The 13,079-nt window shown below is 45.3% G+C and overlaps 1 protein-coding gene across 2 annotated transcripts in view; it reads right to left on the minus strand.

Annotated features, from left to right (window-relative positions):
- Positions 1–1,322: 1,322 nt before the first annotated feature.
- The window catches only part of VCL (vinculin), a 117,741-nt gene continuing 105,984 nt past the window's right edge, over positions 1,323–13,079 (minus strand). Inside the window, exons 18-22 of one of the 2 annotated variants that reach the window (XM_008578444.1) lie at positions 11,893–12,078; positions 8,898–9,101; positions 6,687–6,890; positions 6,154–6,258; positions 1,323–3,409 (exon numbers count right to left, since the gene is read on the minus strand). In XM_008578444.1, the coding sequence (XP_008576666.1) occupies positions 3,263–3,409; positions 6,154–6,258; positions 6,687–6,890; positions 8,898–9,101; positions 11,893–12,078 (846 nt within the window). In that variant the 3' untranslated portion in view covers positions 1,323–3,262. The remainder of the gene's footprint in view (positions 3,410–6,153; positions 6,259–6,686; positions 6,891–8,897; positions 9,102–11,892; positions 12,079–13,079) is intronic. The other variant, XM_008578445.1, reaches the window with a different exon arrangement.

Below are 13,079 nucleotides of genomic sequence, written 5' to 3' on the forward strand. Positions count from 1 at the left end.
AGCCAGTGAGCGGGAACCGGTCTCCACATGGGATCCGAACCCTCGGCGGGAGCGCCACCACGCTCCCAAGCAGCGCACTCTCCAGTGTGCCACCGGGCCGGCCCTGATCAGATTTTCTTCTGTATCATTACACAAAATGTGAGGGTTGCTACAAAGCACTTCTAAGTGCTCCTCTCCTAATCTCAGTATGTTAACAGTCATTCATACTTTCTTTAAGCATCACTCTTCTGGCCACAGACTGAGCAATAAGTGATCAAAGCCACCTTCTCTACCACCACTGCCACCACCTACCAATAACAGAGATCATGAATACTTAGTAGGAGTAGAATATTTTTCAAACACAGAGTTCCAGCTAATCCCAGAATATTCCTTTTCTAAATTCTTAAGGGAATATATCCCCAAAGCAAATTAAGTAGATGCTTATTTTCTGCATGAGGGAGTCACCATCAATCATTTTGTTCAAAGTGAATTCATCTGATGGATTTACTCAGGTGGTACTACAGAAGAACCTTTGGAAGATGCTGGTCTTATTGTCCTTTAGAGGCAAATGATTTGAGAAAATGACTGTAATGCAGCAGCAGGACAGCATGAGTGAATATAAGGTGAACAGCAGAAATGAGACAGTTTTAGAGATTGCTGAGCTGATTCAGTAGTCTTGGACATTTCCCTTGAACTCTTATCGGGCTGTAATCTACCTCTATAGTTGGCAACTTTTCTAAGTTAAAGCAGTGATAAATGCAGTAAGCAACGCTAAATATTGCCCTTTAATGATACTTACTCCTTTCAGATCCAAAAAATCAGGCAAAAACATGTCTCAACTTTACTCCAAGAACCTGTTCCTACTATTTTAGCCAGTGCTTCTTCAAGCAAGAAGAGGAATACGTCCCCAAAATCTAGCCTCACAGCCCTGGTGGATTCCTGACAACCCTTCTATTCTATACTGTGCTTTGGAATATAAAACATGGATCTGTGGTACTCTGGCACATTCAACTTCAGCTTTTTAGGGATCATGAATAACCAGACTCTTCTAAGATGAAAACAGACTACTCCAGTCAGTGATCCACATCATCTGGCTGCTTCCTGCCTACTGTTAACCTTTGTCACTTGCACTCCTTCTAGAGTATGAGTTGTCCTTTATCACTCAGATCCTTATTAAATAAACACACTACTGCTGACTTCTACTTCCAATACAACATTTGGATTGAATAAAAATCTTTAGTTTCCAGATCTTGAGGATTAGTTTCATTGGCTATTCTTCAAAACAAAGGAGAAACCTTTGACCTAAAAGTTCTTGCTAAAATAACATACCCATCATTTAGAAGCATGGTTTATATAAATGCATTTTATTGTCTTAAACAGAACAAAATAAGAGGCAGAAAATATTTGCATATAACAAATCCTAGCTTATAAATGTAGTTTTGTAGTGGTGACATCTCTAATCATCATTCAGGGATTTTTTCTTCCTTCACTATCGTGAGCACTTATATTAGAGAAAAGCACATCGGGCATAAACTGTAAACCAGTATCTCAAAACACTGGAAGAACTTTGAGAGCAAACATTTTTCTTATTTCCTCTAAGTAATCTTTAGTAAAACAAAAGGTGATCTTTGGCATAGATTCATACTTTAAAGGCATTAATATTGCATTTATATCAGGTAAGCAACTATACAAATATGCTGAGGGCCTTGGAAATAATTTTCATCAGTTGAAAGAGAGGAAGCCTGAGTGTACAGGACCAACTTAAAACAAGTTTTACACATTCAATGTTGGGATCTAACACATAGGGAGTGGGAAGGAAGGACATGTAGGCAAGGGTTCTTACTCATCTGGCTTTGGAAAGAAATATGGTTTCATGTGCTGGGAAATGCTTAGCAGTGATAAGTACAAAACATGGAAAAATTGCCTTCTCTGTCTCTTTGCCTAATAGAAAACTTACTATGGTGACAATTAAATATCATACCCATTACTCTCTTGAACACTCACACTTAGGAGAAGATGCCAGTGGCTTAGTTGTAGTTGAAGAGAGGTAGGAATTGGAGAAGTGTTTTCCATTGATTCATCCCCAGCAGCACCAGAATTCTAGTCTGCAAATACCATTCTCCCTTAGGTAGGAAGTGTCCTTCAGAGAAGATTGCCTTTACATTAAATACTTGTGGAGAACAAGACTAATTCTTAGGACTGAATTTCAAAAGGATAAAAAGGATCTTTCAAACACACACATCTTTAAAATCTTTTTTAGGAGGGATGTGGGGGGAAGACTACACAAACCAGAATAGGAAACATGATTTGGTTAAAAATTAAATGCAGCATTTCAGCTCAGAAAGAACAATTAAGAGCTAAGAATGAATGATAAGGCCTCAGCACAGACCTCTGCAGGCAGTGACAAAGCATGGAGCGCCTGGGAGTAGCCCCGCTAGGAGGGTGGGCAGGGCCATGCCCTGGCGATTCTGCCTCTCCAAGTGGCAGAGAGCACCAAGACACACAGTGTGTTCATGGGATGGCTACCTTGGCAGGCCGAGGCAGGATATGGGACAGGATGTGTCCCTAAAAACAGACATTGCTCAGGGGCATGGTAAAGATAGAATCTTGTGATTCTGCTATTTCCTCCTGACAGTGAAATTTAGTTTTATGCCTTAGGAAACTAGAAGGATTCAGTTGCCCAAGGGCAGGAAATGAATCTAGGCCCCATATGCTGGAGCTCCCCAGAGGCTACCTTCCCCTGCAGCAGTGAAGCTGACTTCCAAAAAGGACCCAGCTAGCCCAGCCCAGGGAAGGCAGAGTCAGCAACGACATGGAAAGCCCAAAATAACTTTTGAAGGCACAGTGATTTCCTTCTTAACTGACTTGCCTGGGGCCTGGGTTGTTGGAGCCTGGAGGGAAGAATGCAGGCCAGGGAAAAGGAAACAGAGAGGGAACTGTCCCCTAGTGAATAAGGGCAGAGCAGGGTGACTGGCTAGTGTTCACTCTTAAGATTCTGAGCTTATGTGAAGTCCATGGGCTAGAAACCCACTCTGCCTATCGGGATAGAGTGTGCACAATATAACTGTGTTTGAGAATACAGGCTTTACGGAGACACATTTCAAAGTGTCCATGACAAAAGAGCATAAATGTTTTCTAATGTGAAGAGGCCCCCATTCCTTTCTGATGTGTCAGGCCAGGATGTGGCTTTCAATCCCCAGCAACTCTGGGTGGTTCATGGGACTCAGATCATTTTCCTTCCGTTTAGTAGGGGTTTCTATGCCAGCCAGGTTCAGCTAGGTGCCTACTGGTACCAGGGAGTCTTTCTGACCCAGCGCAGAGTAAATCCAGCATCTGTTCGAATTTTGATTGAAGCAGCTTCTGCTTCTCGCACAGTCTCCTTCACAGACTGCATGAGGTTCTGGGCATTGTGAACGAGCATCTCTGTGGCCTGCAAGGAAAGAGGAGCTCTCCATTACACTGCATGGTCCCTGATGCAGCCCTGCCTCTAAGATATATTTAAACCAGGAGTGGACTGCAGTTAACCCCACTTGCACGTGGCATCCCCTGCACTTGACTGCATCATTGGTAGTTTAGCTGGAGCACCAAAGAGGACCCAAAACCGATCACCACTGATTGTGTACTGTGCCTCCAAACGGCCTACAAAATGTCCTTTTCTTGGTCTTCAAACATGCTCCTCCCTCAGGACTCTTGCTGTTCCCTCTACCTGGAATGCTTCTTCCCCAGGTATGGCTCCCCCTCACCTTCGGATCTTTGCCCAATTGTTACCTTGGTGAGGCCTTCCCTGCACATGCTATTTTAAATCACCAACTACCTTATCAACTCTCAGCACCCCTCATCCTCCAATTCCTTCTTCATTTTTCTCCACAGAACCCGTCATCACTAACTGATGGACTATATATTTTACCTCAGTTGTTTGTTTTTTGTTTATTTTATCAGTCTCTACACTAAAATTTAAGTTCCACGGGGCAGAGATTTTTGTCAGTTTTGTCCATTGTTGTATCCCAGTGTTTATGATAGTGCCTAGCATACAGGGGGCATTTCATATTTAATTAATAAATGAAAAAAACAGCCAAATGTACAAACCAAGCAAATAATCACCTTATAAATCCATGAAAATCTAAATAAATTAATCTTCCAAACACATAAACTTATAGGACTGAAATCATATTGGTACTCTACCAATCAGGGAACTTAGCAGGTCATTACCCAGTAATTCTTAACCTACATTTTTTTTTTTTTGTCTTTTTTCATGTCGGGCAACGGATTGCAACCCTCAGTGTCGCGCCCGTACCGGACTGGGACCGGCAACGGGATCGCAATACTCAGTGTTGCGCCCACACCTCGCTCAGCCAGTGAGCGGGAACTGGTCTGTATGTGGGCTCTGAACCCTCGGCGGGAGCGCTGCCGCGCTCCCAAGCGGCACACTGTAGCAGTGCGCCACCGGGCCAGCCCCCTTAACCTATTTTTGAGTCATAGATCTTTTGAGGGTTTAATGAAGGCTATGGATTCACCCCAGAAAAATTCTAAACACATGCATAAAATTTGTGCATGCAATTTCAGAGGGCTCACAGGCTCTGAGAGGCATGACTATGGGCTGGAATTCCTGATCAGTTGACCTTTTCACTTGGCCCAGAGAGGTTCAGAGAATTGCCAACCAAACTCACACAACAGAGTCAGGATGAAGACTCAAAACTTCTGACTTACAGTTCTGTGTTATTTCCATTGTACCACACTGTCAGTTTCCACCTTTTTTAAAACTGGAATATTTAATGGAACATGGTAGATATTCCAAGATACATTTTTGTTAATTAATTGATTAACTATATGATTAGGCCTGAATATCTGAGTCTTACCCTTCCCTCCCCATTTTTTTTCAGACTTTCTTTAAGCAGAAAAGATCACATAACAGGGAAACAGCATGATGCCCAATCCCGCTTAAAATACAAGGAAGTTGGGGTGAAAATACAGTTCCAATGGTTTGGGAGAAGAGAGGGTTAAGGTGAGAGCTGTTGGGCTAGAATTTGATAGTGGAAGCAGCAATACTGGCACCAAGAAGAGTGGCCTCCTTATTTCCTCTAAAGTGCCCCAGCCTCAGTTCCTGGCCTAGAGATGAGAAACAGATGGTCTCCCAAACCATTTGTGAGTTCCCCAAGGGGAAGGATTGTGTATCGTATTTTTTTTTAACTCCCATAACACTTAATAGAGGGCCTCATACAAGGATACTTCAAAAAGTTTGTGGATGGGCTAGCCCGGTGGCACACTGGAGAGTGTGCCGCTTGGGAGCGCGGCGGTGCTCCCGCCGAGGGTTCGGATCCCATGTGGAGACCGGTTCCGCTCACTGGCTGAGCGCGGTGCGGGCGCAACACCGAGGGTTGCGATCCCGTTGCCGGTCAGTAAAAAAGACAAAAAGGGAAAAAAAAAAAAAAAAAAAGTTTGTGGAAAAATGGGATTAAAAAATACAAATCCTTCTGTGAGCTTTCTGAAGACCCCTTGTACATATACCACGTATGATGAGCCCTGTCTGGGCCTTCCAGCAAAAGATGTGCTACCTACCATGAGAAGAAAGTGGGAATCTGGCTCAGAGCAGGGCCTACCAGCGGGGAAGGAAGGAAAGAAAGGAAGGGGTGCTCAAATGGGAGGGAAGAAGGGAAAGAGGACAAACTCCAAGAAGTGGTTCCAAGGTACATGCAAGAAGAATCACTTAAGAGAACCCTCCCACCATCATTTTTTCTGTCTCTGACAGAGAAGCCTAAAGAGAATACAAGAGAAACACCTCTTTTGAGCTGTCATTTCAGTCTCGGCACAGGCCTAACCACCTCATGCCCTCCCTGCAAAGCCTGCACTATTCATCTTCCCTGAGGAACTAAGCACCCCGACAGCTGGAGAGCAGACCCTCTCTCTCTCCTAACTGCCACTGATTGTAGTGTTACTTCAGACACCTAACCTTCCTACGCCTCAATTTCCCATCTGGAAAATCACAAAAGTTGAAGCTTTACTTCCAATTCCAAAGGTCTGATGCATCTCTTCAACACTGACTTCCTGAGAGAGTCGAAGAGCCCATCCCACGTACTGACTATTCGATTCAGAGGTAAAATTTCCCCAAAGCTCAAATAAATTACTGCAAAACGTCACAGAGCTGCTGGCAAGAAACCAAAAGCAGCAGGCACTTACTTGCTCAGACTCCTCGTCACTGATATTGGTCCGGCCCAGCATGGTGGCCTTCACTGTGGACAGGATTTTGAGCTGGGTGCTTATGGTTGGGATCCGTTCACATACCTAAAGAGAAAGTTTAATCTGGTATGTTTCCATGTTTGTCTTGTGCACAAGCTCCCTGAGGGCAAGACCTATCTGCATCTGTAGTCACAGTGGCTGGCATGCAGACAGCACTCAGTAAATTAGCAACAGGATTCCACTTATTTTCTCCCTATGGTCAGTACAGTCCCTCTAGAAACAGAAGCATTCAAATTCTTTCATCTGAGTAGGACATAAATTTTCCTGAATCTGTCTTCCCAAATACACTTGTGCTATTTCTGCTATTTCTTTCTCCTCTGAAGTGCCTCTTCCTCCCCTACTCACCCAGTTTTCTTTCTCCGGCCTTTCCCTCTCACATCCCTCCCACTGTCTCTCTCTCTCTCTCTCTCTCTCTCTCACACACACACACACACACACACACACACACACACACACGGCCTCTTCCTCAGTACCTGTAAGAGGTTGGTTCTAATCCGCTTATCTGTGCACTGCTTGGCAACTTCCTTGGCCAACCGAGTCACCTCGTCTGAGGCCTTGGCGATGTCCTTGGCACACTGAATGAGTGCCCGCTTGGTACCACTGCCCCCTCTCACCAGCCGAGACATCTCAGCCATCAGCAGAGCCATGCGCTTGGCTGCTGCAATGATGTCATTGCCCTAGAGAGAAGCAAAGATACAGTGTGAGCTCTGTCCATGCTCTGGCCAAGTTAAGGAAGGAAGTAGAAGCACAGAGAAAGGAGGGAGCCTGCCACTCTAGCAGCCCTCTGGAAGGGTGAGAAGTGGAGAAAAGGACCGATCTTGAGTGATACGAATAGCACTGGAGAAATAAAAAGAACAGTGAGCCAGGGCACTCGCCCCAGTACTCGATGTGAAAGAGAGAAAGAGAGATCTCCTGACTGAAAAAAACGAAGACCTGGATATTAGTCCGACAGGGCAACAAACATGTGCGCGCCAGGCACAGCACTGAACAAGCACTTCAGCATCTCCAGGTTAATCGTGTCAATAACATGGGGACAGGGCCAAGGAGTTGGTTAATCAGGCATTTTCATTTCTATAGGGAGAAAGCAGTAAAGCTAGCCTGAGGGGAAAAATACAGAGGAGCCTTTCCAGACGCTAAAATCACCCTCTTCACCTTTATCCTGATTGCAAATAGCAGCTAAGGACTACTTAACTAGAACTTAAAGCCCCAAGAAACTATTCTCAGCCTGGATGAGAAAAAAAGAGGTATTTTCTGACCTGGACTGCTCTGGCCCTCCTCCTCCTGCCTCTTGTTTGTCCCGTCAGCATGAAAGAACATGTTATTTTAATTTTTTCACACGTAAAAAGGTCAAGGATCTTCTTCAGTCCCCTAAGCTAAGTGAGGCCTCCAATTAGAGGAACCTTCATCTAAGAGGATATCAAGGGAGGCATCAGGAAAAGAGAACCATGAGTCAGGCTATAACTGGAGCGCCCACTCCAACTAGTGGCACTTTATCTTAGATTTGGCGTTTTGGTTACTAAAACCCTCCTGGGTCATAATAAAGCAATAAGCAAGTAATTTATTTTATGCCTTCAAAAGGTTTATCTTTTGGCTGACAACACAAAATTATAGCAACTGCAACATTCAAAACTACCTGAAAGGCCAGGCTCTAACCATTTTTCCCCTCATGCTTTTCAATTTCTATACAACGCAGTGAGGCATACGCAAATCACGCCACTGCAGGGCACACTGGGAGAGACCTCCACAGCACCATGAAGTGGCTAATCATTTATGCTAGAAGGTGTCTAACGTCTCAGGCCAGAGAGAACACAGGTACGGGAAGAAGTCATGAGGTGATGGATGTGTTAGATAAGGCCCTCTGGGCCTACCCCTTCCAGTGCAGACCTGGGGTCATTCCAGGATTTCATAACTTTGGTTAGAAGACAGCACAGTGCCAGTTAGTTACTACCCATTCAAACCCTATCTTCTTGCAACATGCCACCTTCAAAGGGAAGAAAGTGACCACCCCCCACTTCCCTACTCCCCAAACTAGCTTTGGTTCATTCCCCAAGGCCAAAGCTCTCTGCTGCCTGTCATGCAGCCTTGAGTGCTCTCTTCTTCCCACTGCCACCCCCTCCCACTGAGACACCTGGAAAAGCAGTCAGTGAAGCCCCCTTCCCTGTGGGCTCCCGTCAAGGCCAGCATCTGACACACAGCCAAGTGCAGGGCAGCAAGCAGTCCTCCCCAGAGACTCTGCCATATAAAGCTGCTTCTCATCCTGATCAACTCTGCCTGAGCCATCAGTGAGCGGTCAATGGGGGGCAAGCAAAGCTCAATACTCAGGCCAGGTGACCTCTTAATGGTCTACAATGGTTCCTGGCCTGGAAGTCATTGAGAAATGCATCCACACTTCCCAAGGAATTTAAAGCTCCAATGATGGCCACAAGGTTCATAAGAAAAGGAATCCTTACAAAAAGTGACCTTATCTCTCTTCATCCCCCAAACATAAATGCAATCCAATTAATCTGGCATTAGCAGACCTATCAAACTTGTGAAGCTAGTTCTAACAACAAGGTGCAGACAGACAGATGCCCACCCTGCTCAGACTCACAGGACCCACACAGATCATGAGTGATGCAATGTGTCAAGGCTGCACATGGCCGGATGCATTTGGAGCAGCCCCAACTGGGGGTGCTAATCAGTACCTTACTAGACCACTTGGTAGCTTCACGATGCAAGGACTGAGCCGCGGCCAGAATGGGTTGGTTGACCGGCTGATTGGATGGCATTAACAGCAGCTCAGGTTCGTAATCATCTTCAAGGTCAGGGGGGAGAGGGAACCCAACAGCATCAGCCGCATCTGCCTCAGCTACAACATCTATACCTACCTCTGCGGCTGGGACACCCGGCTTTGTCGATGGCGGGAAGGATGAGAAACAGGGATAGTGTTAGTAGGAGCAGTAGGACTTGGGAAACGGAGCTTCAGCTGGTTTAGTAACCAAAGCTTGCCTAGAATGGGAAAGAAAATGGCATACTGTCCCGGAGCCAGATGTACCAAGTTCCGCAGAAGGGGGAGCACTCAGCCTCCAGCACGACTCAGCCCAAACCACCCTGTGGTGACTGAAAAAAAGGGATTTGCCCCAATGGCAAAGGGTTTCCAGAGAAATATTTATACTAAGAAAGAAAGTGACATCCATTTTCTGTATACTTATTACCAAAGTTAAACTTGACAAGAGTAATTCTCACATTAAAACATTTTTTAGGAACCAAAAAAACAAACAATAGTGGCCAATTACCTTTAAAAGGAATCCAGAGGGAAAAAGTAAATGCAGCCACCCAGGTTGCTTTGAACAGAACAAAGTGAACACCTGCTGGATCATATGGCCACTGCTCTACATCATCCTGGGACACAGGAAGTGACTTGTGTCAGCTCTACAGCTGTCAGACATAGTTTATTTTCCTCAAGAGCTAAAAGACCCAGAATTAAAAATGATACTTCAGAGGTAACAAATACCAAACCAAGGAAAGAGGCAGGAAAACACACAGTGGTGGGTGAAGAGGACTTACCAAGTACCCTGCAATCACCCAGCTGTAAAGAGCTTCAAGAAGACATCTTGTCCAGCCTCCTACCTCAGGGGAAACCCACACATCAGAACAGCTCTCTCCATCCCCTCATGGTCTTCAGAGACAAAGCTTCTACAATCTTCTATCCCATCCTTTGCTAGCTAGTACTGACTCAGAAATCTTCTCCTCGGGTACACCATATATCTCTTCCATTGCAAAAGAGGTTTCCACTTACCCCAAACTGGACTTATCTAGTTCACAGACAGGGGTGACACAAGGACTTGCTACGTGACTGAGGCTCAGTTCAGGGAAGCCCTCACAGGAGCCCAGAATCAGAACCCAGGAAAAAACAGGAACCATGAGGGGGAGAACATGAATTTAGCACCAGGGGTATGGATTACAAAAGGCCAAGGGAGGAGGCAAAGGGATCAGATGCTGAAAATATGCTGGGGTGGAAAGGAAATAAAAGGAATTGCCTCAATGAAGCCAAACCATTTAATGAAGATGGTGAACACAGGTTCTTTACATCAAACATTCATAACCAAGAGGAAGGAGGGGTTTGTGTGGAACTTTATTTGAAGTCGATATCACTTATAAAAGTTGTATCCTACACACAAAGCCTGTCTCTAAAAGCTGACAGTGATGTTGGAGGATTCGGGGGCAACAAGGGAGGGGTTCCTTTCACCTAAACTTTCTCAACCGAATCTTTATCCCCATTCCTTGGAGGAGAGGCCACTCACTGCTGCTAGGGTTCAGAGTCCCAAAGTGGACAAACATACTATTACTCCCCAACCCCACCCCACAAACACACGGTTCAAGTAGCTGCTGACATCACACAACTCAAAGTCAGCATATCCCTGATGCTCCAAACCTCAGGAGACAATCAGACCTAAGGACTTCTGGCCACAAGTGGCACAGTGGGGCAAATATGTAGGCCAATGCTGCCTGTCCCTTTTAAGTTTTATCTTTATAATTCATGTATATTTTGTGTCTCACTGCACAATGTATCTGGGCTTATTGCAATGAAATTTAAATTTCCTTTAAAATCTTTGAGTAAAACCAGTCTTCCCTGGCACCTTTCCAAACTCCCCATGCACAGTGGGACTCTGCCATATGGTCCCAGGAGAGTGCATGCCCCAGTCGGAGAGAGATCTTTACAAACAATTCCACAGGTCAGGTCCAACACCAGCAAGGTCTCTTCCTTCTTAGAACCTGGGCTCACAGCTAACAGTTTAGGAAAACACAACGTTAAAAACTAAGGTCAATTTCCCAGCCTGAAAAAATCCAAGATCAGCTTCAGGTACAGGAGGTCACTGGGGAACTACATTCACTACAAGAGCCTGAAAGTGTTGAGGATGTAAAAAGAATAAAAGCAAACAGATAGAATAAAGATCTAGGGTCACATTAGAAACAGTTAAGTTAGAACTAAATTTCACTGCAAGGTTAGCAATAATATTTCGCTCTAACCTAGAAAAGCTACTTCTCACTTTTCATAAGTTAGGGGAAAACAGGCAAAAGTTATTCATGTGGAGTATGACTGCTGCAACATCCAAATTTTCACCAATCACATTAATATTTATACTTTCAGATTCGCTGAGCTGGAGTTAGCCTGGAGTTGTCTTGAGATGAGAGGTAAATGATTCTGAGAAAGGACAAAGCACATGGCTTCTAAGAAACCAATCTATCTTCCTCTATGAAAAAATAGAAGGAAAATGCAAATATTTCATCTAGCTGTAGCACAGCCCACAGAAGACAGTTTCATATGTGGAGCTCTGATTATCAGCAATGGAGCATCTAAAACCATTAGCAATCCCCCAAAAGATAAGCAATTTCTAAAAAAAACCAAATGCCCAGGGTCAGAGCAGCTGACACTCTAGTGGACAAAGAGAAAAGGGACCCTATTCTCAAACCATAGGCATCTCACTTTTGAGATGTAACTAGTAAGAAGAAACTATCAAGCACCAGAAACATCTCACTAAACCACAGGTAAGAAGAGGAACATGCTATTGACAACACAGGACCCAAAGCAGAGAGAGAGGATGACTCCAAATTGACTCTTCTTCCTGGGCTGTGTGCATGATTCTTCATCCCTTCTGAGAAGACATCTTTCTCAACCAGAAAAGCTTCATCGCTTACCTTACTGGACCATTTTCGAGCTTCATCGTGGAGCTGCCTGGCAGCCATCATCATTGGCTGGTTAATCACCTCTCCGGCTTTCTGCTCAGGGAACTCTTCGTCCTTCTCCTCTGGTGGCGGGGGCCTGGGTGGAGGGACCTCACCCTCAGGCAGGGGTGGTTTGGGAGGAGCGAGCTCATCTGTTAGCTAAGAAAAAGAAAAAGCAGGTTGTAAGTGAAGCCTTAGGAACTACTCTCCCCTAGAATTCTTTCCTCTAGAAAGCATTCCCAGAAAAACCACATTCACTCCATATAAGACCACCCACACTGAGCCACAAGGACCACCTGCTTCAATCTCAACAGAAGTTTATTTTCATCATTTTTTTCCTCCATGAAAAGCTAGCAGCTGAGGCACGTATAGTGCTACCAGATCAAGGATTCTCAAAGAATGGGCAGCCCGGTGGCACACTGCTACAGTGCGCCGCTTGGGAAGCGCAGCGGCGCTCCCGCTGAGGGTTTGGATCCCACATACAGACCGGTTCCTGCTCACTGGGTGAGCGAGGTGTGGGAGCAACACCGAGGGTTGCGATCCCGTTGCCGGTCCCGGTCCGGTACGGGTGCGACACTGAGGGTTGCGATCCGTTGCCGGACACAAAAAAAAAGAAAAAAAAAAAAAAAAAAAAAGGATTCTCAAGGAAGATCCTCACAAAAGATGTAAGCTCTGGTCCTGGTTCTGTCAAAGAGCAGCTGCATAGGTAAGTAACCTCTCCCCTGGCCTCAGGTTCCTCATCTCTCAGTGAGGAGTAGCCAGACCAAATGACCTCTAAATCCTGATTCTTTTTTTTTTTTTTTGAGACCGGCTGCACCGCGCTCAGCCAGTGAGCGCTGTGAGCGCACCGGCCATCCCTATATAGGATCCGAACCCACAGCGGGAGCGCTGTTGCGCTCCCAGCACCGCACTCTCCTGAGTGCGCCACAGGCTCAGCCCTAAATCCTGATTCTAAATGTCATGACTCTACTGATCACATAAGAAGCCATTCCCCAGCTATAACCACACACCAGAGCCCACCTGGAAAGAATCAAAGGAAGTGCTGGAGGCTGAGGAAACACTGCTCTGTAGCTATGTGCACAATGACCCAATTTTGTCCACAACCAACTAAGAAACTTAACATCTTTTACTGATTTTAAATATGGGAAAGTAAATCAAAA

The sequence above is a fragment of the Galeopterus variegatus genome, unplaced genomic scaffold, assembly GCF_000696425.1.
Source record: "Galeopterus variegatus unplaced genomic scaffold, G_variegatus-3.0.2 Scaffold1689, whole genome shotgun sequence".
In the NCBI taxonomy this organism is placed as follows: Eukaryota; Metazoa; Chordata; class Mammalia; order Dermoptera; family Cynocephalidae; genus Galeopterus; species Galeopterus variegatus.